This window comes from Dama dama, chromosome 24 (genome assembly GCF_033118175.1).
Source record: "Dama dama isolate Ldn47 chromosome 24, ASM3311817v1, whole genome shotgun sequence".
NCBI lineage: Eukaryota > Metazoa > Chordata > Mammalia > Artiodactyla > Cervidae > Dama > Dama dama.
Window position 1 is genome coordinate 21,823,089 of NC_083704.1, and position 25,315 is coordinate 21,848,403.

The 25,315-nt window shown below is 42.8% G+C and overlaps 1 protein-coding gene across 2 annotated transcripts; it reads right to left on the reverse strand.

The window, feature by feature from the left end:
- Positions 1-12,527: 12,527 nt before the first annotated feature.
- Positions 12,528-24,925, reverse strand: LOC133045682 (zinc finger protein with KRAB and SCAN domains 7-like). 2 transcript variants are annotated; one of them, XM_061127928.1, is made up of 4 exons: positions 19,239-19,916; positions 18,358-18,425; positions 17,925-18,051; positions 12,528-15,977 (listed from the first exon to the last, which is right to left on the reverse strand). In XM_061127928.1, exons 2-4 carry the CDS (start codon positions 18,370-18,372, stop codon positions 14,524-14,526), a joined length of 1,596 nt encoding a protein of 531 aa, XP_060983911.1. In that variant the 5' UTR covers positions 18,373-18,425; positions 19,239-19,916; the 3' UTR covers positions 12,528-14,523. The 2 variants fall into 2 exon arrangements, with proteins under 2 accessions (XP_060983911.1, XP_060983912.1); XM_061127929.1 differs by lacking the exons at positions 17,925-18,051; positions 18,358-18,425; positions 19,239-19,916 and adding an exon at positions 24,791-24,925.
- Positions 24,926-25,315: the final 390 nt, after the last annotated feature.

Below are 25,315 nucleotides of genomic sequence, written 5' to 3' on the forward strand. Positions count from 1 at the left end.
TGCCTTTTCTAAATCCAGCTTGGACATCTGGAAGTTCATGGTTCATGCATTGCTGAAGCCTGGCTTGGAGAATTTTGAGCATTACTTTACTAGCATTTGTGCAATTGTGTGGTAGTTTGAGCAATCTTTGGCATTGCCTTTCTTTGGGATTGGAATGAAAACTGACCTTTTTCAGTCCTGTGGCCACTACTGAGTTTTCCAAATTTGCTGACATATTGAGTGCAGCACTTTCACAGCATCATCTTTTAGGATTTGAAATAGCTCAACTGAAATTCCATCACCTCCACTAGCTTTGTTCATAGTGATGCTTTCTAAGACCCACTTGACTTCACATTCCAGAATGTCTGGCTCTAGGTGAGTGATCACACCATTGTGATTATCTGGGTCATGAAGATCTTTTTTGTACAGTTCTTCTGTGTATTCTTCTGACATTTTACTTAAAAACAAACAAAAAAAATAAGACTGAACTTAGAGAAAAGAAAGTCAGTCATTATCATTACAACCCTAAAGAGGTGGACAGAGTGTATCAGCTTCTTCCTATAGTACCCTCATATGGTTTGATTCTTGTATGTTGGTGTTACGTGTTCTTTCTGTATCTATAAGTAAAATCTCCAGGGACAAAATGTTAAGTGTCACCATTGGGGCCCCTGAAACCCTTCACCCTACTCAGAGGAAGAGTGTGAAAAAGATCTGTTAATGAGATTTAGGATATCTCCTCTTTTGCTTATTTTAGAGCACAGACTTACTTTGAAATTCTGTTAAAGGAAATCAACAAAAATAAATTTTACTATAAATAAAAAATAAAATAAAAAGTAATTGTTTAATAGTCTCTTCAGAGTGGAAAGGTGATTCCACTCATCCATAGAGGATTAGTAGACTGTGAGTACTCAAGTAAAGGAAGATAGATGGGAGTGGCAGGAGTCACGTCAGTTTTATAGTCTTTGGTTTTGGGTTATCTCTTGTGCCTTTTGACTTTTCATTAGCTTTTTGCAATGAATCTTCCTGTGAAGCTATTTTGGAATCTTCAAGCCTTTTGGAGGCTTCTGCATATCAACTAAGGTAATAAGTATCTCATTTGGTTGATTTGATTTCGGAAACCTTGATTTCAGCTGTACTTTTTAAAAAATTAATTTTAATTGAATTCTTATTCCCTTTTTATTTTAATTTTTTCTTTTTTGACCTCCCTATGTGGCATGTGAGATCTTAGTTCCCCAACCAGGGATCAAATCCATAGCCCTTATATTGGAAGTGTAGGGTATTACCCACTGGATTGCCAGGAAGTCCCTCAATCGTACTTCTTGAATGAATGACCTTGTCTAACCATGGAATGTTCTCCATAATGGCCATTGTAAATCGAGTTGTCTTTAGTAAGATTTTGACATTTTTGTATGTATCTATAGCTTCTAGGACCACGGTTCTTATACATAAAATAAGCAGGTGTGTCAGAAGTTAGAGCACTCAGTTCTTTTGAACTTGAGGAATCTATTTCTACCTAACAGAAATGTACCACTAGGTTGGAGATTTTGTAGTGTTTTATGTTTTACTGGGCGCCTCACTGCACAAAAATTTTCTGTAGGTTTGAGGGTAACCTAGTATTGATCTAACCCACTCCTTAACCAATCTATCCTAGCATGGGGGTCTTTGGCTACATGGCAAACTCTAACAGCTTTTAGGTGCTCAATGTAAACCCATATTTTGCATCTTGGCCTTCCAAGATTCCCATTAACAATAAATCTATTTTTCTTTTAACTTATGTGTATGTATATCAGCAGAAACCAACAATAACTAAAGAGGAAACAGACCTGTGGATGCCAGTGGTAACCAAAGAAATGGTACTGTGGACTGACCAAGAGCTAAGGACTGGTGCTCTGTTAGAGACTCCTGTTAGCCCAGGCTGCCCTGTTAAGCCTGGCCTGGAAAATCGATGAGTGCAGCAAGCTCAGATGCAAAGGGAGAACTCAGATTCAAGAGAAGCTTACCCATGCACTTCAGAAGCAGCAAGAGGGAATTCCCTGGTGGTCCAGTGACTGGAATTTTGACTTCCACTGCAGGGGGCACAGGTTCAATCCCTGGTCCAGGAAATAAGACCCTGCATGCCCAAAAAAGGTTTCGGTGGTGCCAGTGCCTGTTTTTTTCATTGTCCTTGAGGATGTTAGTAGACTCCCTTGGATCCTATTCTCATCACTGAAACTGTTAAAGAACAAATTCAATGAAGAAAATTTTAAAGATCTTATTGGCCTTAAATGGGAAACTCATGAGTCAAACAGCATACAATCTAGAAGACAGAAATGAGCTCCAAACAGTTATGCAAGGCAAGAGAGTTTATAGACAGAAGGGAGCAGGAACAAGGAGATTATACTAGGCAAAAAGATACGGGTTGTTGCAAGGTTGATTTCCTTATAAAGGATGACAAGGGGTTATCAGGTAGATTACTGAACTAGTGCTGATCAGGAAATTCCTAATAGACTGGGACTGTTTTAAAATTCCACTTCTGGCAAAACCAAAACTTTAAGTTTTATTTTGGAGCTTAGCATGAGTTACTCCATTTTGGGCCTGCTGTCTGGTCTTTAAAAGCCCCATCGGTGAGCTTTAACAAAGCTCACCTAGTGGTTGAGCAAGTGATGTTACTTGCCAATCTGTGGAATCCTGGAGGAGTAGGTTTGGGGGTACAGAGGCTGCTTGGAGAAGGACTGAAGCCACATCAGGAGACTGCCCAGCGCCTGTAGGAGCAAATGTCCTCTATCAACAACACCAGAGAACCTGGAGGGGGTGGAGCCAATGCTACAAAGACGGCCTGCTCCCATTGGAGCACACGTGCAAGCTGCTGTGCCAAGGGGCCAGGGAGCTGTCCTGGTTGTCTTCTGGTAGATGCATCCTAGTGCCAGGCCTCAGCATGTTCCCAACTGATTTTTTCAGTAGGAGGGATGTTCCATCTGTGACCTGAGGCTCTGCTCCACCTGTCTGAACCACCCTAGATTCTTTTTCAATGTCCCAGCCACCAAGGATGGAAACAGAGTGGATCCTGGCACCAGAGAGCTATTGATGAGACAGAAGAAAAACCAAGGGCACAGTATAACTAAGAAGGGTTCAAGGGGTGATATATAAAAAGTGTAACTGTGAAAGATGTGGTACAAAACCTCAAGGCTAGCGATATTTGAAATGGTAAAAACAAAGCAACAGGCCCAAAATGGAGTAGCTCATGCGAAGTGCCAAGCCACCAAAATAAAATTTAACTAAAAGTTTTGACTCTGCCACAATTGAGATGTTAAAACTAGTCCCAGTCCATCTGGAATTTCCTGATCAGCATTAGTTAGGTAATCTGCCTGACAGACCCCTGCCATTCCCTTACAAAGGAAAGTAACCTCATAATCAACCCACTTTTTTTGCCTTATATAACTTCCTCATTCCTGCTCCCTTCTGCCTATAAAAGTCTTTTGTTTTGTAAAGCTCCTCAGGGCTCCTTTCTATCTGCTAGGCTGGCTGATTCATGAATTGTTGAAGAAAGTCAACAAGCTCTTTAAAATGTACTCCATTGAATTTTGTTTTTTAACAGGAAGCTATTACCACCTCTACAAACAGACTCCCTTACAGAAGCTGTAGCCTTCAGCTTAGGGACATTCATAGTCCAGCATACAGTGATCTGGGGGAGCAAGTTTCTAAACTTGAGCTTCCTTCTGATCTGTCAGGGCCTGCCACTGGCATAACCCAACTGGAAGCTGGAGGGCAGTCCAAGAAGGTCAGTTTCCCAAGTCTTAAGGCAGGGTTGAGAAGAACCAAGAGTGAATATGGTGGTTGTGGGGCAGCAGTGGGGGACAGGATGCAACTGGAAATATCCAACACACCCAAAAGGAAGATAGGAACTGTTCATCTCCGCCTAATATGTCCATTAATTTCCTTTTGAAATATGTGAAAGAAAAATAAAAATGAAGTCAGTATTGCTAAGAGCACTCACTCACATGGAGATAAGAGGGCATTGAGGAAGAAGGACTTATACACATCTCAGCCAGAATGGAATCTGAAGTTTTGACTGCTTTTTGACTTAAAGCAGGCACATAGAACATCTACACAATATTCCAGAAACCCAAGATACTTATCAGAACCTTTCCCTAAATAACTTATGACAGTCTATCCCTTAAGGGCAAATATTCCCTTTTTACATTAGACCCAATCATAATTCTTACAAGACAACTTTAACAATCTCGTGGTTTCTGCCTTTATAAGCCCCTGATTTTACCCAAGACTGTGTCTCCCAAATTGCAATTCCCCAGATCCCAAATAAAACTCTGTTCTGTGGACACAGAAAAATGAGGATCGCTAAGCCAAAGAGCATTGCTCACCACCCAATTCTGCAAGGGTTAAGTTGTAACCCACTGCAGTTGCTGACCTGACAGTTAGAAACAGGCAGACCCCATAGATAGCGAAAGTCGCTCAGTCGTGTCCGACTCTTTGCAAACCCATGGACCATGCAGTCCATGGAATTCTCTAGGCCAGAATACTGGAATGGATAGCCTTTTCCTTCTCCAGGGGATCTTCCCAACCCAGGGATCGAACCCAGGTCTCCTGCATTGCAGGCAGATTCTTTACCAGCTGAGCCACAAGGGAAGCCTGACCCTATACATAGTTAGATGTATATCTCAGGAAGAATTTTAATGGCCCTGGATTTTTTTTTTTAATCTTCCCATACATAGAAATGCACTAAAACCATTAACTTGAGATATCTGTTCTGTATGATCTGCAATATTTTCTTCTTTTGATGTATGCATTTGAAATTAAGTACCAAGACATATGGACTTCCCAGGTGGCTCAGACAGGAAAGAATCCTCCGCAATGCAGGAGACCCAGGTTCAATCCCTAGGTCAGGAAGATCTGCTGGAGAAGGAAATGGCTACCCACTCCAGTATTCTTGCCTGGAGAATTCCATGGACAGAAGTGGGCTACAGTTCACAGGGTTGCAAAGAGTCACAGGGTTGCAAAGATTAAGACACACCCACCAAGACATATGCTTGACTACATGTATTTCCTTGCCAAAATCATGTATAAACTGGTTTCTCCCCTCTTTCTTCAGAGAAGTTCCTCAGAGCCAACTGAGAGACTCTTTCCTGGGCTTTAGTCTTCAGAAAGACCCCCAAATAAAACTCCAACTCACAACTCTTTCATCGTGTGTCTTTCTATAAGTCAACAGTTCTTTGCAAACTTGGTACTGATTACTGTGGGACAAATAATGTTCCTGATAACTGGTCTCTCAGGGGTGGAACTGAAGGTGGCTGGGATAGCTGGAGTGGGGCTGGGAGTGCTGAACATTCATAACCATCCACAGAAAAGAGCTTTTTATTTTGTCCGAGAACAAAATGTTCCCATGAAAGAGGAGCTTGAGCAGGTCCTGTGTTTGGGGTGGACTTCCCAGGTGGTGCTAGTGGTAAAGAACCAATGCAGGAGATTCAGGTTCAACTCCTGGGTTGGGAAGATCCCCTGGAGCCGGAAACGGCAACCCACTCCAGTATTCTTGCCTGGAGAAATCCCATGGACGGAGGAGCCTGGTGGGCTACAGTCCATAGGATTGCAAAGAGTTGGACATGACTGAAGCGACTTAGCACTACTCAGCAGAACAGCAGCTAACATGGACAGCACCCAGATTGCTGTGGTCCACCAGGTCCGGGAGATCAGCCCTCCAGCGTTTGCAGAGCTCAGGAGCAGACTCCTCCTTCTGCTCTGTTCAGACAGCAGCTCTGTTCTGAAGTCCTGCCCGGCTTCCTGAAGCTCAGCCCGCCTCTGCTGCTACCTGACTTCTCTGAGAGTCATAGCACAGAGCCTGCAGCAAGGCCATCTCTCCCCTCCTCTGCTGGGAGCCTGTCCTTGGAACTCTGGTTCCTGAGAGCTTTAGTTCCCTTCATATTGGGCCGCTTGACTTGGCAGGAGCCAGGGCAGAGCTTCTCCAACTTGAATGTGCATATGAATACAAATCACTTGGGGTTACCCTAGTTTAACCAGTTGTTAAACTGCAGATTCTACTTTGGGAGCTCTCTGGAAGCTGGTAAAGACTGAAGAGAGAAATTTAAAACTTACACTCAGCTAGAAATAACTTCATGCTCATTCTGCTCTGTAAGATGCTTGCTGCACCGAGATAGGAACAAGATGACCTAGCGTCTTATAGTTATAAGATGTTCTGATAAGTATGGAATGTTCTGTTTCTGCTTCTAAGAGTTTCTGTTTGGAAATTCCCTGCACATAACCCATAATATCTCCCACACTCTGTAACTGCCCATATCCCATATCAACCAGGTAACCAATCAACCAGTGCCAACTGTAATTGTGTGTACTGACACTATACCAATAAAGCTCACCCTGAACTTGGAAGCCCCCAGAACTAGAGGGTGTTAGCTCGTCTGGGACCACCGGCTTAATAAACCCGAGTCCTCCATCCCTCCGAGTGTGGTGCTTAGTTTCTCAACGGTCCAACTTCTGCAATAAGACTATTTCTTGAGAGACTCACAAGTGTGCCCATGTTGTGTTCCTAAACCAGGCTTTGAGTAGGAAAGAACTGTTACTGCAAATCACTGACTTTTAATTTTTGCTGCTCAGTATAATCTCCTGGCTTGGAAAAGATCAGTTTGCATTCCAATCCCAAAGAAAGGCAATGCCAAAGAATGTTTAAACTACCATATAATTGCACTCATCTCACACACTAGCAAAGTAATGCTCAAAGTTCTCCAAGCCAGGCTTCAACAGTATGTGAACCAAGAGCTTCCAGATGTTCAAGGTGGATTTAGAAAAGGCAGAGGAACCAGAGATCAAATTGCCAACATCCATTGGATCATAGAAAAAGCAAGAGAATTTCAGAAAAACATTCTACTTCTGCTTCATTGACTACGCCAAAGCCTTTGACTGTGTGGATCACAACAAATTGTGGCAAATTCTTGAAGAGACGGTGATACCGGACCACCTTATATGCCTCCTGAGAAATCTGTGTGCAGGTCAAGAAGCAAAGTTAGAACTGGACATGGAACAATGGACTGGTTCCAAATTGGGAAAGGAGTACTTCAAGGCTGTATACTGTCACCTTGCTTATTTAACTCCTATGCAGAGTACATCATGCGAAATGCTAGGCCAGATGAAGTACAAGCTGAAATCAAGACTGCCAGGAGAAATATCAATAACCTCAGATACGCAGATGACACCACCCTTATGGCAAAAAGCGAGAAGAACTAAAGAGCCTCTTGATGAAAGTGAAAGAGGAGAGTGAAAAAAATGGCTTAAAACTCAACATTCAAAAAACAAAGGTCATGGAATCCAGTCCCATCACTTCATGGCAAATAGATGGGGAAATAATGGAAACAGTGAGAGACTTTATCTTCTTGGGCTCCAGAATCACTGCAGATGGTGACTGCAGCCATGAAATTAAAAGACGCTTGCTCCTTAGAAGAAAAGCTATGACCAACCTAGACAGCATATTAAAAAGCAGAGACATTACTTTGCCAACAAAGGTCCTTCTAGTCAAAGCTATGACTTTTCCAGTAGTTGTGTATGGATGTGAGAGTTGGACTATAAAGAAACCTGAGCACTGAAGAATTGATGCTTTTGAACTGTGGTGTTGGAGAAGACTCTTGAGAGTCCCTTGGATTGCAAGGAGATCCAACCAATCCTAAAGGAAATCAGTCCTGAATATTCATTGGAAGGACTGATGTTGAAGCTAAAACTCCAATACCTTGGCCACCTGCTGTGAAGAGCTGACTAATTTGAAAAGACCCTGATGCTGGGAAAGATTAAAGGCAGGAGGAGAAGAGGACGACAGAGGATGAGATGGCTGGATGACATCACCGACTTGATGGACACGAGTTTGATCAAGCTCTGGGAGTTGGTGATGGATAGGGAAGCCTGGTGTGCTGCAGTCCATGGGGTGACAAAGAGTCGGACACAACTGAGCTACTGAATTGAACTGATAATCCCCTGTGGTGGCTTCCCAGATGGTAAAGAATCCATCTGCTAATGCAGGAGACTCAGGAGACGTAGGTTTGATCCCTGGATCAGGAAGATCCCCTGGAGGAGAAAATGGCAACCCACTCCAATATTCTGTGAAGGACAGGGAAGCCTGGCAGGCTACAGTCAAAGGGGTCGCCAAGAGTTGGACAAGGCTGAGTGACTGCGCATGCATGCATAATCCCCGGGGGGAGTTTCTCAATTAAGTGGAAAACTGTGGGTGGGACCTAGGTGTTCCTACTTCTTTAACTACCCAGATGGTCACAAAGTGTAGCCAGGGTTGACAACCTGAGGATGAAGGAGCCTTCCTTTTACATAGATTCCCTGCAGTGTTGCTGAAGGGTTTTAATCATTTGCTTGTTTTCAAATTTAAAACACTTTAGCTTTTGACTTTGAAAAAGGAGGAAAGTTTTACCTTCCCTGTTCTTCACCTCCTATTTTGTTTGTTTGATTTTGGCCTTGCCACATGGTTTTTGGAGCTCTTAGTTCTCTGACCAGGGACAGAACCAAGGCCCCAGCAGTGGAAGTGTGGAGTCCTAACCACTGGACCACCAGGGAATTTCTTTTACCTCCTATTTTGAAACGTGAAGAGATAAGTCTTGGTAAATTGAGGCGGAAGTGGGAGTTGCAGGGGTGCTCTGGACTGCAGTCAAAGAAAGATCATAGTGTACAACTGAGAATCAGCTGTGGCCAAGTGACAGAAAGAAAACTGTCCTCACGGGTGAAGGAAAGTTACAGGGCTCAAAATAGCCTGGAGTTAAAACTCCCCTCCAGGTCCTCCCCACCATTCTATGCAAAACAAAGGGCTCTCTCACCCGGAAAAAAAAAAACAAAAAACAAAAAAAAAAGGACATTAAGGCTGATTACACCCAGCTCCCAGCCAGTCCAGCCTCTGGCTGATCTCTAAAATTCCTTGCCCCAGCTGTTTAAGAGATAACTACTCCGAACAACCTTGGAGAAGAACAGGCCCCCTTAATACAGTAGCTTTCCACATATATGCCTATATATACTTACTCTTTTCTTGGGTTAGTGTAGCAGCTCACTAATCTGACTGCTGCCCATTTTCACCTCATTAAAGTGTTCTGTTCCTGTAAAGTGCCGGTTGTTTTTCTGAACCTCGCCTTCTTTAACTCCCTTACCCTAGAATAGGATTTTCCACTCCTGGTCACAAACTCAGCCCCGCTTCATGGGGGAAAACAAGGAATCAAAAAATGTGTTCTCTTTTACAAAGATGATGTTTGAATTTTTAAAGTACTTTCTAACATAGCAAAGAAATACTGATACTAATACTTAAAAAGATTTGAAAGTGGAATTCAGCTTCTCCCTTGCCAGGAATTCATACACATCCTTCCTCCATCCCTAGCCCTCTAAAAGCCCTCCTCTGTCTTCCTCCAAAAAGATGATGGCATGCCTTTGGATCCAGGGATAAAGACAGGATCAGGAAGTTTCTCCGGGAGAGCTGAATCTCTATTGGTAATGGGTAGGGGATCCATCTTTGGGTCAGGTCATAGGAATGGGAAAGAGAGATTATGGAATATTTATTGCTGTATCCCAAGTGTTGTTGGATGGCAGGGATACTGAATGATAACTGTCGATGGGGTGTGGTGATGGGCCAGCAATTCGGTGGTAAAAGGATTTACTGAGTCAGAAGTGAGGGTACCAAGTGAGATTTATTAAGTACACTGCAAGGGAGCAGCCGGAGAGACCCAGAAGTGTCTGCCTCCGGTGGGGGAGAGAAACTGGGCTTCTTTTATGGTCCATTCTGGTCACCCTTGGGTTAATGTTCCACCCGTATGGTGGTTAGGGCTGGGTGTGTCATTGCTCAATCTTCCTGGACCACTAACTGCTCATGACTGCTGGTGATTTTTCCTTGGGGGAGGGTATGACTGTCTTATCTTGAAATGACTTTCTGAGCCTAAGATGACTGTTTTATTGTTAAGTTCCACAATAACCTCTGGACTGAGAAGGAAGTTTGAGACCCAAAAAATGAAGCAGGCAACTCCGTAGAGAGCAATTATGAAATATGTTGTGGGTAACTTGCCTACAGGAAGGATCAGGCAGGCGACCACCAGAGGCATTAGCAGCAATACTCAGCGTTGCTGAAAGAGGTAAGGAGGGTTCACACTGAATTGGTTGATTGAACCCAGGACGCTTTGTCTTAAAAGGTGTAAATACTAAAGAAAAGGTGCAAACACAAACCTTACCATCAACTGGAACATCTCTTGAGCCGTGCGCTGCACTTCACTAAGGGAGTGGTGAGAGCGCTCTCTGCAGGCTGTTCAGCCCCTTCTGGTAGGGTTACTACTTGTTTCAGACAGACCAGACAACTCCCACAGAATTCACACTCTTAGGTTTGGGAGCAAGACTCCCCTAGAGCTCTATATAAGCCAGTGGATCCAGAAGGTGGGACTATCACCCCTAATCCTGGAAAGCAGAGAACTGAACCAAAAAGAATTATTCTCGAGCCTTAAGATCTCATTTAACTAAGTTTTGAATTTGCTCAGGACCAAGCACACTTTTTCCCTTCGGATTTCTCCTCTTTGGAATTAAAATGTGAGATAATATACATTGGTCTCTGCCCCTAGTTCCTAGCACAGAGCCCCTTAAATGCTTGTAATTTTCTAAGTGGTAAGAGCACCAGGAGCACCTTTTGTTCTAATATTTGGCCTTTGACTCTGGTTCCTGACTCAGGGTTCCTGAAATCTTTGTAACTTACTGATAGGAACATTGCTTTACTTTTTTTTTTTTTTTTTTGGTCGCACTGTGTGGCTTGTGGGATCTTAGTTCCCCAACCGAGGATTGAACCTGACCCATGCCTCCTGCACTGGGAGCACAGTCTTAACCACTGGACCACCAAGGAAGTCTCATCTTTCATTCTAATAAAGCAACTCTGCATAGCTTCCTGGATGAGGGCTGGTCACAGGAAAGACAAAACCATGATTCAATCTTGACATTTTCAGCTCCCCCTGCCCCCACCCAGTTCTCTTAATAAAGGAGATGCCTGCATGATGAAGCCTCCATAAAAAACCAATAATACTAGGTTCAGAGAGCTCCTCAGAGGGCGACACATCCTAACTCCAGAGACAGCAGCTCTTGTGCTCAGGACCCTCTCAGATCTTACTCTATGTATCCATCCTCATACCCTTTTATAAAAAAAACAGTAAATATAAGTGAACTGTTTACCTGAGTTCTGTGAACCACTCTAGCAAATTAAACCCAAAAGGGGGTTGTTGGAACCTCTGATCTACAGCTAGTTGGTCAATAGAGCAGGTGATAACCTGGGCTTGGAAACAGTGTCTAAAGTTGGTATGTGTGTGTATCTTGTGAGACCAATCCCTTAACCTGTGCAGTTTGACACTGTCTCCACAGTGTCAGAACTGGGGTAAATTGTGGGACACCCAGCTGGTGTTGCACAGAATTAGTGTGGGGGAAATTACCCACATTTGGTGACCCCAAATGTCAGAAGGGAAATGTTCTGTGTAAATAGTAAGGAAGACACAGAAGGGAAACACAGGAGGGAAGGACTGTGGGTTTTTATCGACATCCAGTGTCTACCCTATGAACACCCAGAATTGTACTTGGGAAGCATATAACCTGTCTGGTTTTACAGGTTCACAGCTGAAGAGGAATTGCCTCAGCTTGAATTTGACCCATATCTGACTTAGATAATGTTTAGATGAGGCTTTGGACTTCAGACCTTAAAGCTAATGCTGAATTAAAACTTTGGGGCTGCTCAGGATGGAATTAATTTATTTTGCAGATGAAAAGGACCTGAATTTTGGGAAGCCAGAGGCAGAATGTATGGACTGAATGTCTGTGTTTTTGAAATTCATGTGTCAAAGCCCTAATCCACCTAAGGGTGATTCTATGTAGAGTTGGGCTTTGGGGAAGCAACTCGAATAGTTTATGTGGGTAGAGCACTCATGATGGAGTTAATGTTCTTATTAGAAGAGGAAAGGACTTCACTGATGGTCCAGTGGCTAAGACTCTACGCTCCCAATGCAGAGGGCCCAGCTTCCATCCTGGGTCAGGGAACTATATCTCACATGCTGCAACTAAAGATCCTGCACACTACAAAGATCAAAGACCCCATATACTGCAACTAAGACCCACAAAAGCCAAATAAATAAAAACAAATACTGAAAAGGAAAAAAAAAGAAGAGGAGGAAGAGACAGCTGCTCTCCTTCTCTGCAATATGAGGATATAGCAAGAAAGCAGCTGGCTGCAGCCAGGACTCAAAAGGATTTGTACCAGAACCCGACCATGCTGGCAACTTGATCTTGGATTTCCCAGCCTCTGAGGAATAAATGTTTGTTAAGCCACCACTCTATGGCATTGTATTAAGTAATTCCAACTAAGGCAGCTGCTAAAGGTATGTCCCTCCCAATACCCTTCCTCCCAAAAAGGGATCAGGCCGTTATCTTTACTCTTCAAAGAATATCTCCCTTATTATGACAACTCTTCCAGGTAATAAAAGAGAAACAAAAGTCCCAAATTAATTTTGCTAAGCAAATTGAATCTAGTTCTGTACTTCAAAAATAAGATACAATCACCAGGAGAAAACAGATTTTATTCCAGGAACACAAGACAATTTTAATTACTTGGAAACCCGCCAACAAAATCGATACAAAAAGAGTAAAGGATAAGACCTATGAAATTTTACCAACAGATTTTTAAAGTTCTTGATAGAACTTAGCATCCATTCCTAACAACTTAAGTATGATAACTTCCTACAGTATGTGTACTCTACATGTCAAGTACTGTTTCAAGTAACACTTATAAATGAATTTTATCCTCAAGGCCCTATGAGGTAGCTCCATTTGACACATGGAAGACAAAAGGAAGAGCATTCATGATGGAGTTTATGTTCTTAGTAGAAGGGACTTCCCTGGTGGTCCAGTGGCTTGCCCAAGATTACAGACCTAAGGAAAGTGATGGAGGCAGGATTTCAACCTAGGTTTCCAGGCAAAAAATCTGTGCTCTTTACCACTATAACATATTGCTGCATCTAAAAATAGGAATAGAACAAAACTTCCTTAACACAGTATTTATCAGAAACAATGAGGGTGAACCACATATACAACTGTGACATGCTGAAAAACGTTTCTGAAAATTAGGAACAAGATATGGAATATGCCTTTTATTCACTGTTCAACTTTTTTTTTTAAATATTCACGCTGATTGACATGAGTGGCATACAGATTAGAAATTAAGAGAACGCTAATCGTTACTGTTTTATTGTATACCTAGAAAAGCTAGGAAATGAAACTAGGAAAAAAAAATTCTTCAAACCAAAATTAATTAAACGAGGTAACTGGATCCAGGTAAAAAAATTTCTTTTAATCAGTTAACTTTTAAAATACTAGCAATAGCCAATAGAAATTGAGATGTAGCTTTCAAATGTAGCTCCTTTTCCTCCAACCAAGAGCCTGAGTGCTTTCCTAGGAAATGAGGACATTCATTTCTATTGAGAACCTACTGGTGCTGCTGGTGATCAGCTCACAGAGTTATAAGCAGTGCTGGATCTGTCCCCCCAGAGACTCAGTGTGGTAGGGTATGAGCAGAACCAGAAGATAATAAATTAAAACATTCAACAGACAAGAGTTTCTACTTAAGATATGACCAGCCACATTCAAATTAGAGTTGAGGGCTGGACCCGTGTGTTCATATGGGGTCTCCCTGGAACCTGGGAGTTTCCAAAGTAAAACACTTAAAAAAAAATATAGTTCTGGATCTTAAAGGTTCAAGGGACACAGACTGGCAAACAGGAAGAAAAGCTTTTCTTCATAGAGAACACAAGTGTTGAGGGTCTAGATTAAAGCAAGCTTTAAAAGGGCCACACTCAAGAGGTAGGAAGAATGAATCAGTCTTAGAGGATGGCTTTATATAAACAGTAAAATGGAGGAGGTGGAATAGAATAAGGAAATATCTCTATCCTTGAGAATGTGATCGTGGCATGCATAACTGAGTTAGATGTTAATTATTTTAAGAAGTGAAAGGGAATTCCCTGGCGGTCCAGTGGTTCAAGCAGTCCAGGACTTCATGCCTTCATTTCTGAGGGCACAGGTTCGATCCCTGGTTGGGGAACCAAGATCCCACAAGCTGCCTGATATGGCCATAAAAAGAAAAAGGAAACCTATAAGCACATGAAACATGTAGTCCTTATTTCCCCAAGAGGAGGAGGAGGAGGATTGCACTCTAGGAGAGTGCAATTGCACAGATCACTTGCACAGAAGGAGGATTGTAACTCTAACTCTCCCACCTTTGTGACCAGCAGCGAGCACTCGGAGATGGTCCATATTTTTTTTTCTAATTTTTTTTCTTTATGGTAGCCATGCTGTCTGGCATGTGGAATCTTCATTCCCAAACCAGGAATCAAAACTCATGCTCCCCATCAAAACTCATGCTCCAGAGCATTAACCACTGGACCACCAGGGAAGTCCTGGGATGGTACACACGGAACAGGTGGTTCCAAGTAGAGATCAGGATGAACATACTTAAATAGAAACCTTAACCTAAAGTTTCTTGCTGTCTTAGAGAATCATGTCTTAAGAAACAGACTGAGCCAGACCTGAGTGCTTCTCTCCAGTGTGAGTTCGCTGGTGGTGATTGAAAGTAGAACGCTGACTAAAGGCTTTCCCACACTCGATACATTCATAGGGTTTCTCTCCAGTATGAACTCTTTGGTGCACGGTGAGTTGTGAGCTATCACGAAAGGCTTTCTCACAAACTTGGCATTTATAGGGCTTCTCCCCAGTATGGGTTCTCTGATGTACCATAAGGCTAGAATTATGAGTGAAGACCTTTCCACATTCATTACATTCATAAGGTTTCTCACCAGTGTGAATTCGCTGATGAATAATGAGGTACGAGTTTTGATTGAAGGATTTTCCACAATCATTGCATTTATAGGGCTTTTCATCAGTGTGAAGTCGCTGATGTCGAGTGAGACATTTACTCAGACTGAATGCCTTACCACACACATTACATTCAAAAGGTTTTTCTCCAGTATGAATTCGCTCATGGTCGGCAAGTTGAGAGATCTGATTGAAGGCTTTCACACATTTGCTACACTTATATGGTTTTTTCCCAGTGTGGAGACTCTGATGTCGAGTAAGACATTTACTCCTACTGAAGGCCTTGCCACATTCGTTACACTCATAAGGCTTCTCCCCAGTGTGGATTCTCTGATGGTCAATAAGATTTCTGTTAGAACAGAAAGCTTTCCCACACTCATCACACTTGTAAGGTTTCTTACCAGTGTGAAGTACCTGATGGCGGATAAGGCTTTTACTCCGACTAAAGAGTGCTCCACACTCATTGCATCCATATGGTTTCTCCCCAGTATGAGTTCTCTGGTGGTCAAAGAGTTTGGAACTTTCATTGAAAGCTTTTCCACATTCATTGCATTTATATGGTTTCTCCCCAGTATGAAGTCTCTGGTGTTGAATGAGATGGGAGCTGTGGCGATAGGTCTTTCCACAATCACTGCATTCATAAGGTTTTTCCCCTGTATGGATTCTGAGGTGGACAATGAGCTGAGAGGTCTGCCTAAAGGCCTTGCCACACTCAGTACACTCATATGGTTTCTCTCCAGTGTGGATTCTCTGATGCCCAATGAGGTGTGAACTCCAATTAAAAACTTTGCCACATTCATCACATCGATATAATTTCTGTCCCTTCAGAACTCCCTGATGTTCTGAGAGACTGGAGGACAGATCTAGATGTCCCTCAAGTTCCTTATACTCATCAAATCTATCCTTTGTAGATTTCTTTTTATCCTCCTGTGTTATCTCTAAGAAATCACTTTCCAGTCTGGTTCCTTCTTCATTTGAGGGTTGAACTTTTAGCTTCTCTAAAGCTTCTTCACAGGCAGCCCCAGCTTCTGGTCCTCCAAGAATCAGTCCACAAAGTATGCCTGAGGTCCTGTCAGCTGATTTTGACTCTTCAGAAATGTCCTGCTTCCGAGACAACTGTGAACTTGCCATCCTGTTTTCACCTGCTGCCAAAAGACAGAAGAAAATAACTGTCACTCACTTCTTGTCCTATTGAGGAAATGAACTGTCAGGAGTCTATGTAGCTTAAAAAAAAAAAAATTCACTTTGAGGGTAAGGCATAAGGAGACATATTGAGAACAGGAGGGAAAAAGCAGAGCTATCAGGACAGAAGGATGTGGAGCCAGCATAGCCAGGTGAGCAGGCCAATTGAAAGGCAAGAGACCAGATTGTAAAGCACAGTGTGATCTCCCAGAAGTCACTTAGATGTGGCGTCTCCTTAGTAAAATGATGAACTCTCGGGTCCACTCCAACCATGACACTGTATGGCTCCACAGTTCACAGCAAAGATGTCGAGGAGAGTGATGGCAAATACTTTAAATATGAGAAACATGTAGGCAAACATGAGAGTTGAAGGAAAATGTGTATTACGAGGGCATGATCAAGAAAAAGTGCACAAAAAGGAGTGATTCTGGTATGAAAGAATAGTAACAATATTTGGAGAAGCCATGGGTTCAAAAAGGCTGGGAAAAAGTACTGAAGGAGAGAGTAGAGCTCTAAAATTGGGGACATCCTAGTCTCTGGAGCACTGGACTAGGACGTGCCAGTAAGCACTCCTCTGAAAATTAACAAAGGCAATAATTTGAAATACAAATCAAAGTACATGTCTTGTAGCTTGATAACCTGGAATCATAATGAGACTGAACAGCTGAGTATTTGCTTTTGAATTCTGGAATTTAATAAAGAAACTGGGAAAGGCAGAGCATCCATGGTCATAGGTAAACACAAAAATATTGGTTCCTTTCAATCACATCTTAAGCGGCCACAAGCTATCATACCATCTCAGCATATTGAAAATGAAAGGTATCTGGTCCTTTAATTCTAAGCCCACCTTCTCCGGAGTAGGCTACTGTCCTAGACCAGTTAACCCCAGAACCTCCTCTGACAACAGCCCCTTTCAGGAAGCAGCCCTGCCCGAGTCTTTCTGAAGGGGAAGCTGAGAAAACCATGTTTTGTGCAAAGCAACCCAGATCATCCCGGGATGGACGAGGACCAGGACTAGGTGACTGGACCAGGGCCAAGCACCAGACCCAAGTGCAGCTTATAGAGTAGTCATCAGCTATGGGTGACCTGGAATGAAGTTCTGCCCAAAGAAATATGATATTTAATGGCTGAACCACCAATGGAGTCCCTTTCTACATAAATTCTGAACTGAGAGTAGGACAAAATGAAGGAAATTACAAGTAGTAGCTCAAGCTGAAATGATGCATGGAGAGAAGAAATCCATCAGGAACCAGAGCAAACAGAACATATGAGGAAATAGGAAGTCTAATTAAGAAAGCTTGGAGGGGGACAAAAGATTCAGAGTAAAGAGAATGGCCATCAGTGGGAACAGAAAAACAGAGACATAGGACACAGCTGTCTTACAACACTGCCGTAAAAATCCTTTCACTTCTGCTGCTGGGTTGGAAAGATCTCTTGGAGCAGGGAAAGGCTACCCACTCCAGTATTCTGGCCTAGAGAAATCCATGGACTGTATAGTCCATGAGGTCACAAAGAGTTGGACACGACTGAGTGACTTTCACTGTCACTTTTCTGCTGCTGAGGCTCCCAGGTCCCCACAAAGCTTTGTTTCCCAAAGCCTGGTCTAGCTGGTGAGTCTGGGCAGGGCTTCCAAACCTTCAGTCTTATTCCAAGTAACTTAGCTCATGACTCAGAGTAACTGAATGGCTCTCTATTCCTTCCAACTACAAACTCTTAACTAAACCAGCTCACTTCAATTAATAAGGAAGTACAGAGAGTGTTAATAACCATCAAAGTGAGTGATGATGTAGAGAGATTCATTATACTATTCTTTCCATTCTCGTTATATTTTCATAATTAAAAGAATAAGAACATAGCAAAGAAAATGTAAAGAAGGCAGACTCTAAGTTACTAGGGAGCAGAGTCATTACCCAATGGGGCCAGGCTGCAGCAGTTTTCCAGCATGATGTTCCAGTACAGTGCTCTCTGGCTGAGTGCTGTACCTTTCCACTTCTTCAGAGTATAGTTCACAGACAGAAGCTCCAACTCTGCAGCCTCCTGTAATGACAAGCTTCTATTGCTCAGGGACATTCGCAGCCTGAGGGGCAGAGTCAACAGCGTACCAAGACAGGGTTGAGACCCTGGTGGCCAAAGGGGTGGGGGGACAGAAAGAAGCTGGGAGGACACATTAATAAAAGGACAAGTTCAAGGTAAGATGACAGTCCATGAACTCAATGGGTGGGACCAAGTCCAGGGGAGGCAGTTGGGAAGAGAAGTCACAGGTGCAGACTCTGAATGGGCCAGAGCCCTGGAGATGAGGTCATGCTATTCCTGGGCCACAGACTTGGAACCCAGGAAGCTCACCTGGGGCCTGACCATCTGGAGAATTCACTGGAAACTCAAGGATTTCAGCACAATGAAGAAAAAAAAACCTTGAAAAAGAAAATTAAGTTGAAGAACTCACACTTCACAATTTCAAAACTTATTTGACAAAACAGCACTGATCAGGACTGTGTGATACACACTTAGATCAGTGAAATGGGTAAGAGTCCAGAAGTAAACATCTACAGTTAACTTTTTTTTTTCTGGCTGCACTGCGTAGCATGTGGGATCTTAGTTCCCCAACAGGGATTGACCCTGTGTCCTCTGCATTGGAAGGACAGAGTCTTAACCACTAGACCACTAGGGAAGTCTCCTAAGGTCAACTTACTTTTTAAATATATTTTAAATTTATGTATGTATTTTATTTGGCTGCACTGGGTCTTAGTTGCAGCATGTAGGATCCAGTTCCTTGCCTAGGGATCAAACCCGGGCCCCCTGTATTGGGGACATGGAGCCCCAGACACTGGACCACCAGCAAAATCCCCATCAACTTATTTTTTATGGAAGTCCCAAGACCACTCAAAGGGGAAAGAAGACACTTTTCAACAAATGGTGCTGGGACAACTGGATATACACATACAAAAAAATGAGGTTACACCTCTACCACAGTCCATATATGAAAATTATATGAAAAAAAAAATATATATATATATATAAAAGAAAATTATATGGACAGTAGGCTTTGGCACCTGTTGCAAATTGGCCCCACTAATTTGTGTACCAAATCATACATGATAGCTAGCTTCCCCTGAGAGCATGGAACCCTCCAACTCCCATCACTTTTAAGCAAAGTTTTAAAAAATCACTATCCTCATCCATGATTAAAACAGAGACCATCATCTACATTTGCTACAAACAAATACCTCGTCCATGTCTCCTGGACTCAGTGAGCACTGGGAGGACTGACAAGACATGACTGCCAACTGAAATGGGAAGAAGGCTCACACCAGAATGCTTGTCACCACCCAGATAAAAGAAACTGCAGTGCTGTTACAGGGTCACGGACAGTCAAATGAAGAACTACTTTAGGATCGCGCATGATGAGTAAGCTGAAGTTTGGGCAGAGAAATGAAGCTTTGCTGTGAAAGAAAAAGGCAGGGCCTTTGCCAGATAAATTTGCAGAACAGACTGGGGAAGAGAAAGATGCTCAGGTGAAGAGAAATCCAGGAGTAAGACTCAAGAGGATGAGCTGGAGACCAGAGAGAAGTATTTTGAAGAAACGTACCCAGGAGGAAATATAAAGCACTGACATATCTTAGTGAAATAAGCGCCAAACGTAAGCCTCCAAGCTGACCTGTTGTGTAGCAGTTGCTGCATAAATGTCCAAAGAGGTCGGTGAGGTATTTGTAAAGAAATGATGCGAAGGACCAGCAGAAAAATGACAGCAACTGCCCATGAATACGGCAAAATACAGTCCTTTGAGCCCAGCCTCTGCAATCATGAACATGGATAATGACCGCTAATGACCGTTTCTGCCATGAGAGGACAAAGCAAGAAGGCCATCTATGAACCAGGAAGCAGGTTCTCACCGGACACCTAATCTGCCAGCACCTTGACAGTGGACTTTCCAGTCTCTAGAACTATGAGAAATAAATTTCTGTTGTTCATAAGGCATCCAGTCTATGGCATTCTGTTACAGCAGCCCAACCAGATTAAGACTTTGAGAAAGAGCTTTCTTTAAATTTCTATTTATCAAAGTCCCAGACTTAAGCCTGGCCTGGCTAACACATCTCTTTATGAACCAATCACTGTGACGAGGTGATAAAATGCTCTGATGGGTCACATCTGAGTCACTATCTGCCACTGGAATATCCTGGAAGGGGAATTGAATGCATCAAAACCTCAGGAGCACATGGACTGAGAGTGGGGACAGTAGTTCTCCCCAAGTTGAGATGATATAATCAACAGAAAGGGGCCTGTGTGCCAGACAGAAGAAAGAAAACAGACATTGCTACCAAACCAACTTGGGTCCACTTGCTCTGATGCAGTAAAGCCAATGTACTGACACTGGGTTGTGGTGAAGGAAAGAGTAACATTAGAAAAAAAAGCTAATGACCTCCTGGGCCTTTCAAAGTCTGAATGAAAGCCTCACAGCACAGTAAACAAAGATGGAGGCCAGTGAGCTGAAACTGCTCCATTAAATTCAGGTATCCTAATGCCTCTGGGTTCCTTCCAGGTCCCAACCAGCTTTTGAGGACAGAAGAAAACATCAACTTATTAAGATGACACCATAAATGTGAGCCCCCAGGCTGGGGAGCAACCTGAGATAGATCAGGCCTCTTCTCCCCAGCTTCATCCCTTCACTCAGCTTCATTCCCAAATGAAAATGGCCTGGAAAAGAACCAAGGAAACCCCTGGGCAGTTTTCAGGAATATTTTCTTCTTTCTGTCATTTTGCTTTAATACAAAGTAATTCTGACTTCCTTTTAAAAGCCTCTTAAATAAGTAGTCTCTTATTCTTGTTTTTCCTGCTCGTGAGAGGGTGTGTGCTGTGTTTAGTCGCTCAGTTGTGTCCAACTCTTTGCGATCCCATGGACTGCAGCCTGCCAGGTTCCTCTGTCCCTGGGCGTTCTCCAGGCAAGAACAGTGGAGTGGGTTGCCATTCCTTTCTCCAGGGGCTCTTCCCAACCCAAGGATCAAACTCAGGTCTCCTGCATTGTAGGCAGATTCTTTACCAACTGAGCCACCAGGGAAGCCCCCAGTGAGAGGGTACATAAGGTTTATTGTATACACTGATAATATGCAAACTAGTTTCTAAGACAATTAGAAACTAAAGCAAGACTGCTTCTGCTGCTGCTGCTGCTAAGTCACGTCAGTCGTGTCCAACTCTGTGTGATCCCATAGACAGCAGCCCAACAGGCTCCTCTGTCCCTGGGATTCTCCAGGGAAGAATACTGGAGTGGGTTGCCATTTCCTTCTCCAATGCATGAAAATGAAAAATGAAAGTGAAGTCACTCAGTCATGTCTGACTCTTAGCGACCCCATGGACTGCAGCCCACCAGGCTCCTCTGTCCATGTGATTCTCCAGGCAAGAGTACTGGAGTGGGTTGCCGTTGCCTACTCCAAAGACTGCTTCTAGTACACATTTAAATGTTATAAATTTATTTATACCAATTTAGAAATGAACTCAATCTAGTGCCCAAAATTTGATTTCTCAATACCACTTCTACAAAAAACGAAACCAAGAATCCTTGCAGAAATGATTGATTCCAAGGCTGGGGAGGTGAAAACATAAGACGAGTATCTTGCGGTGCCTGAAAATCAGAGAAAGACACAAAAAAGGATGGGAACATGTAAGGGGAAACAGGAGCCAACCTGAAAGATGCCCAACGGCTAAAGCTAGAATAATTTATGCCACAAAATAAATAACAACATACCTCAATATACTCCCCAAATAAACACCCAACATCACACACTGATGTAACTGATATAATTAAGTAAATAAACAAGTTGGAGAGAAGGCACAACGCTTCCTCACAAAGGATTCCAGTTAATAAACGTAGAAGAAAAACACAAAAAATGAAAAGCTCCTAGGAGAACATCACAATAACAACTGCTGTAGGCAAGATCCACCAAGAAATGCTAATTAGTACTTTTAGCATATTTCTGTGTAAAGTCTCAAAGTGTCTACCTCAAAATAATTGCTAATTACAAAGGAAAGACAGTAACTTTACAATCATTAATCCTTGGCAGAAATACTAGATCAAGAGTAATATCACCAGTAAGAAGACATGTGGATGTCAACCTCAATCTAAGCAGGAGAACATCTGACAAAACCAAATCAAGGGTCAGTCTAAAATTACAAATATAAAATATTGCAAAAGTATCAAGATTGTGAAAAACAAGTAAAACTGAGGCATTGTCACAGACTGAAAGGGAGACATGATAATTAAATGGAATGAGGGATTCTAGACTGGATTCTGAAACAGGAAAAGAACATTAGCTAGCCAGTCAGGAGCTCTAGATAAATCAGTAGTTTAATTACTAGTACTGGACCACTGAAAATGTCTCAAGTTTGATGACTGTTCTATGATTATGCATGACATTGCCTTTAGGTATACCAGGAAAAGATACAAGGGAACTCTACAAAATTCTGAAAGTCTCTGTGAGTCTACAATTATTCAAAATAAAAAAGTTTTCAAACTGAAGTTTGAGTTGTTACTGTGTTTATTTCTATCTAGAAATAGTAATGTCTATATACTAAGGATTAACTTGGCAATAAGGGTATTGAATAGGGCGACCCAGGTGGCGCAGGGATAAAGAATCCACCTGCCAATGCAGTAGATGTGGGTGGTCCCTGGGTTGGGGAAGATCCCCTGGAGGAGGAAATGGCAACCTTACTCCAGTATTCTTGCCTGGAAAATTCCACTGACAGAGGAGCCTGGCAGGCTAGAGTAGGACATGACTGAGCATGCGGCCACACACACACACCACACAAATATTTACTGAGCACCTACTACCTTCTTAGACACCATGGTCTCTGCAGTGAATAAAGCAGACAAAATGCACTAACTTAAGTAGCTTATAAGAAGACAGACAATAAGATAAAGACAGTGGCAGGTGCTATGTAGCAAAATAAAACAAGGAAGGAGGCTAAGAGGCCTAAAATCAGGCAAGGAAAAGTATAAGCTCAAAAATTCCATCTAGGGAACTCCTTGGTGGTTCAGTGGTTAGGGTTCGGCACTTTCACTCCGGAGGGCAGTTTCATCCCTGGTTGGGGAACTAAGATCCTGATAGCTGCACACAGTTACCAAAAAAAAAAAAAAAAAATTCAACCTAGAGCACATAATGACTCACTTGAGGGACCTTTTTCAGACTGTTTCTAATATTAAAAACACTGAAGACTATAAAGTAATGAGTTATATTTTATTACCTCTTCTGTATTTTTGCTCTGGAGCATGGCATCACAGAATGCTCACATACTAACATTCCTGGATACCAGGAATCACAGAATTGTGGCACAGTTACCATTTTTCAGTTTTTGTCAGTTTCCCTTCCTTGTAAGTACACAGAGATTTATCTTCAAAACAGTCCCACAGTCTTTTTGGCTTACTTTTTGAACCAAAAGCTGTCTGCCTTTCTTCAGCATTACGAACCACATGTCAAAGCAGTCTTATTTGTCAGTTCCTGAAGATGCACACAGATATTTATGTGTGTAACAAAGGGAAATTCCCTGAAATCCTTGAGCAAATTACTTACTTGCAAAATAAGAGACCTAACATTAAGGAGTTTTTAGTTTGGAACTGAGGCAGGCTGGGACTTGGGACCCTTTGTTGCGTGCTTGCACCTGAACAAACGTTTCCTCCAGCAACGAAATACAAAGAAACTATAAGGGTCTAAAAATAACTGCGCACATTTGCAGTTGGGGCATATTTTGAACGATAAGCTGCAAAAAGACCAAAAACCCAACTGTCACTTCTGAGGAGCTGGGAGCAAAAGCAAAGTGTTGCCCAAGCACCCTGCACAAAGCATCACCAAGAAAGTGGGTAGACCACCTAAAACCACCCCTCCAGCCAGATTCCTGGAAGCACTTCTACCCTAATTCTGTGTTAGGAACCCCCCTCACCCCTAGGAAACAAACAAAGGAATCTGTTAACTTGTTTTCACTCCCTCCTGCTGCCGCATAAATTCCAGTAAAGCCTTGAATGAATTTCAACTTTTATTAAGGAGACCAAGAACTCCAGTTCATAACAAAAGTCCAAACAATGTGAAAAAGAACAGTCTTCTTTTCCTTACCACTACTCTTAGTAAGGAGAATATTTTCTTATTTCTTAGGTCTATGTAAGCCAGAAGACATTAGAGTGGTTTTAGGATAGTGCTGTTACTTGTGTTCAAAAACTGCATTTTATACATACTACTCTCTTTATTTTGAAAACAGAGATAATCACCTTAATGAAGCTTTTGGTATTTTTCTGCACAAATGTCACTTGCTCAATTTACAGCTTCCTGCAATATCTACCATAGGAAACTGCAAACAAAATGTTTAATTATAGCTGCAAATATATGACTCAGTGGCGTCCTAATGCTGGCAACAATTTTAACCATTAACTGCATTCCAGAAATTGAAGACATCATTTTCAGAAAGCAATAGTATGAATGTACTTAATACCACTGAATTATACACTTCAAATGGTTAGAATGGCAACATTTACCATGATACATGAAAATTTATTACAACTGTTTTGCTATAACACCAAAAAAATTAAAGCAATAGTAGGTGCCTGTTTTCTAATAAAAAATATATATATAAGAGTTTGAGAAATCATGCACAAATTTTAAAGAGTCAAAAGACTCATTAATTAACGGATTGTGATTACTCTTCCTTTTCTTACGGTCACCCGACTCGCCTAATTATCTGTGATGAATATGCTTTGTTTGCATAACTGGCAGAGGAGATAAAATTCAGAAACCATTACTTCAAATTCGCGTCCCGGGCGCCCGGAGCAGCGAAGGACCCGGGCTGGTTGATCTCCAGAGCCAGATCCTTGCCAGGGCGCAGCCTTCAGGCCGATCCTCACCCGCCACTCCCCGGGGAACTCCGCACCCGCACAGTAGTCCCCACCGCCTCCACCGTTGCCCCGCTCACCAACTCCAGAGACCGCAAAACTCTCAGTGCCCTGACTGCCCGACCCACCCCACTCCACACTCCTTCAGCCCGGCTCGCCGCAGCCCCGTATTGCGCATGCGCATCGCCGCTCCGGGCCTCTCTAGGAAGTTGGGAGGGCCAACTTCTCGGCTTCTCTCGGGCCCCAGTGCCCTGCTGGGAGGCCTCTTTAGCCTATCCCAGAGGCTTGTCCCCACGCCCCCCACCTAACCCACTGGACGCCTGCCTTCTGTTCCTCCCACAGTGAAACGCCTTCCCACCACAACTAGAGAAAGCCCTTGCGCATCAACGAAGACCCATAACGTCGCCCACTTTTGAGGACTGGGGATACTTAAAT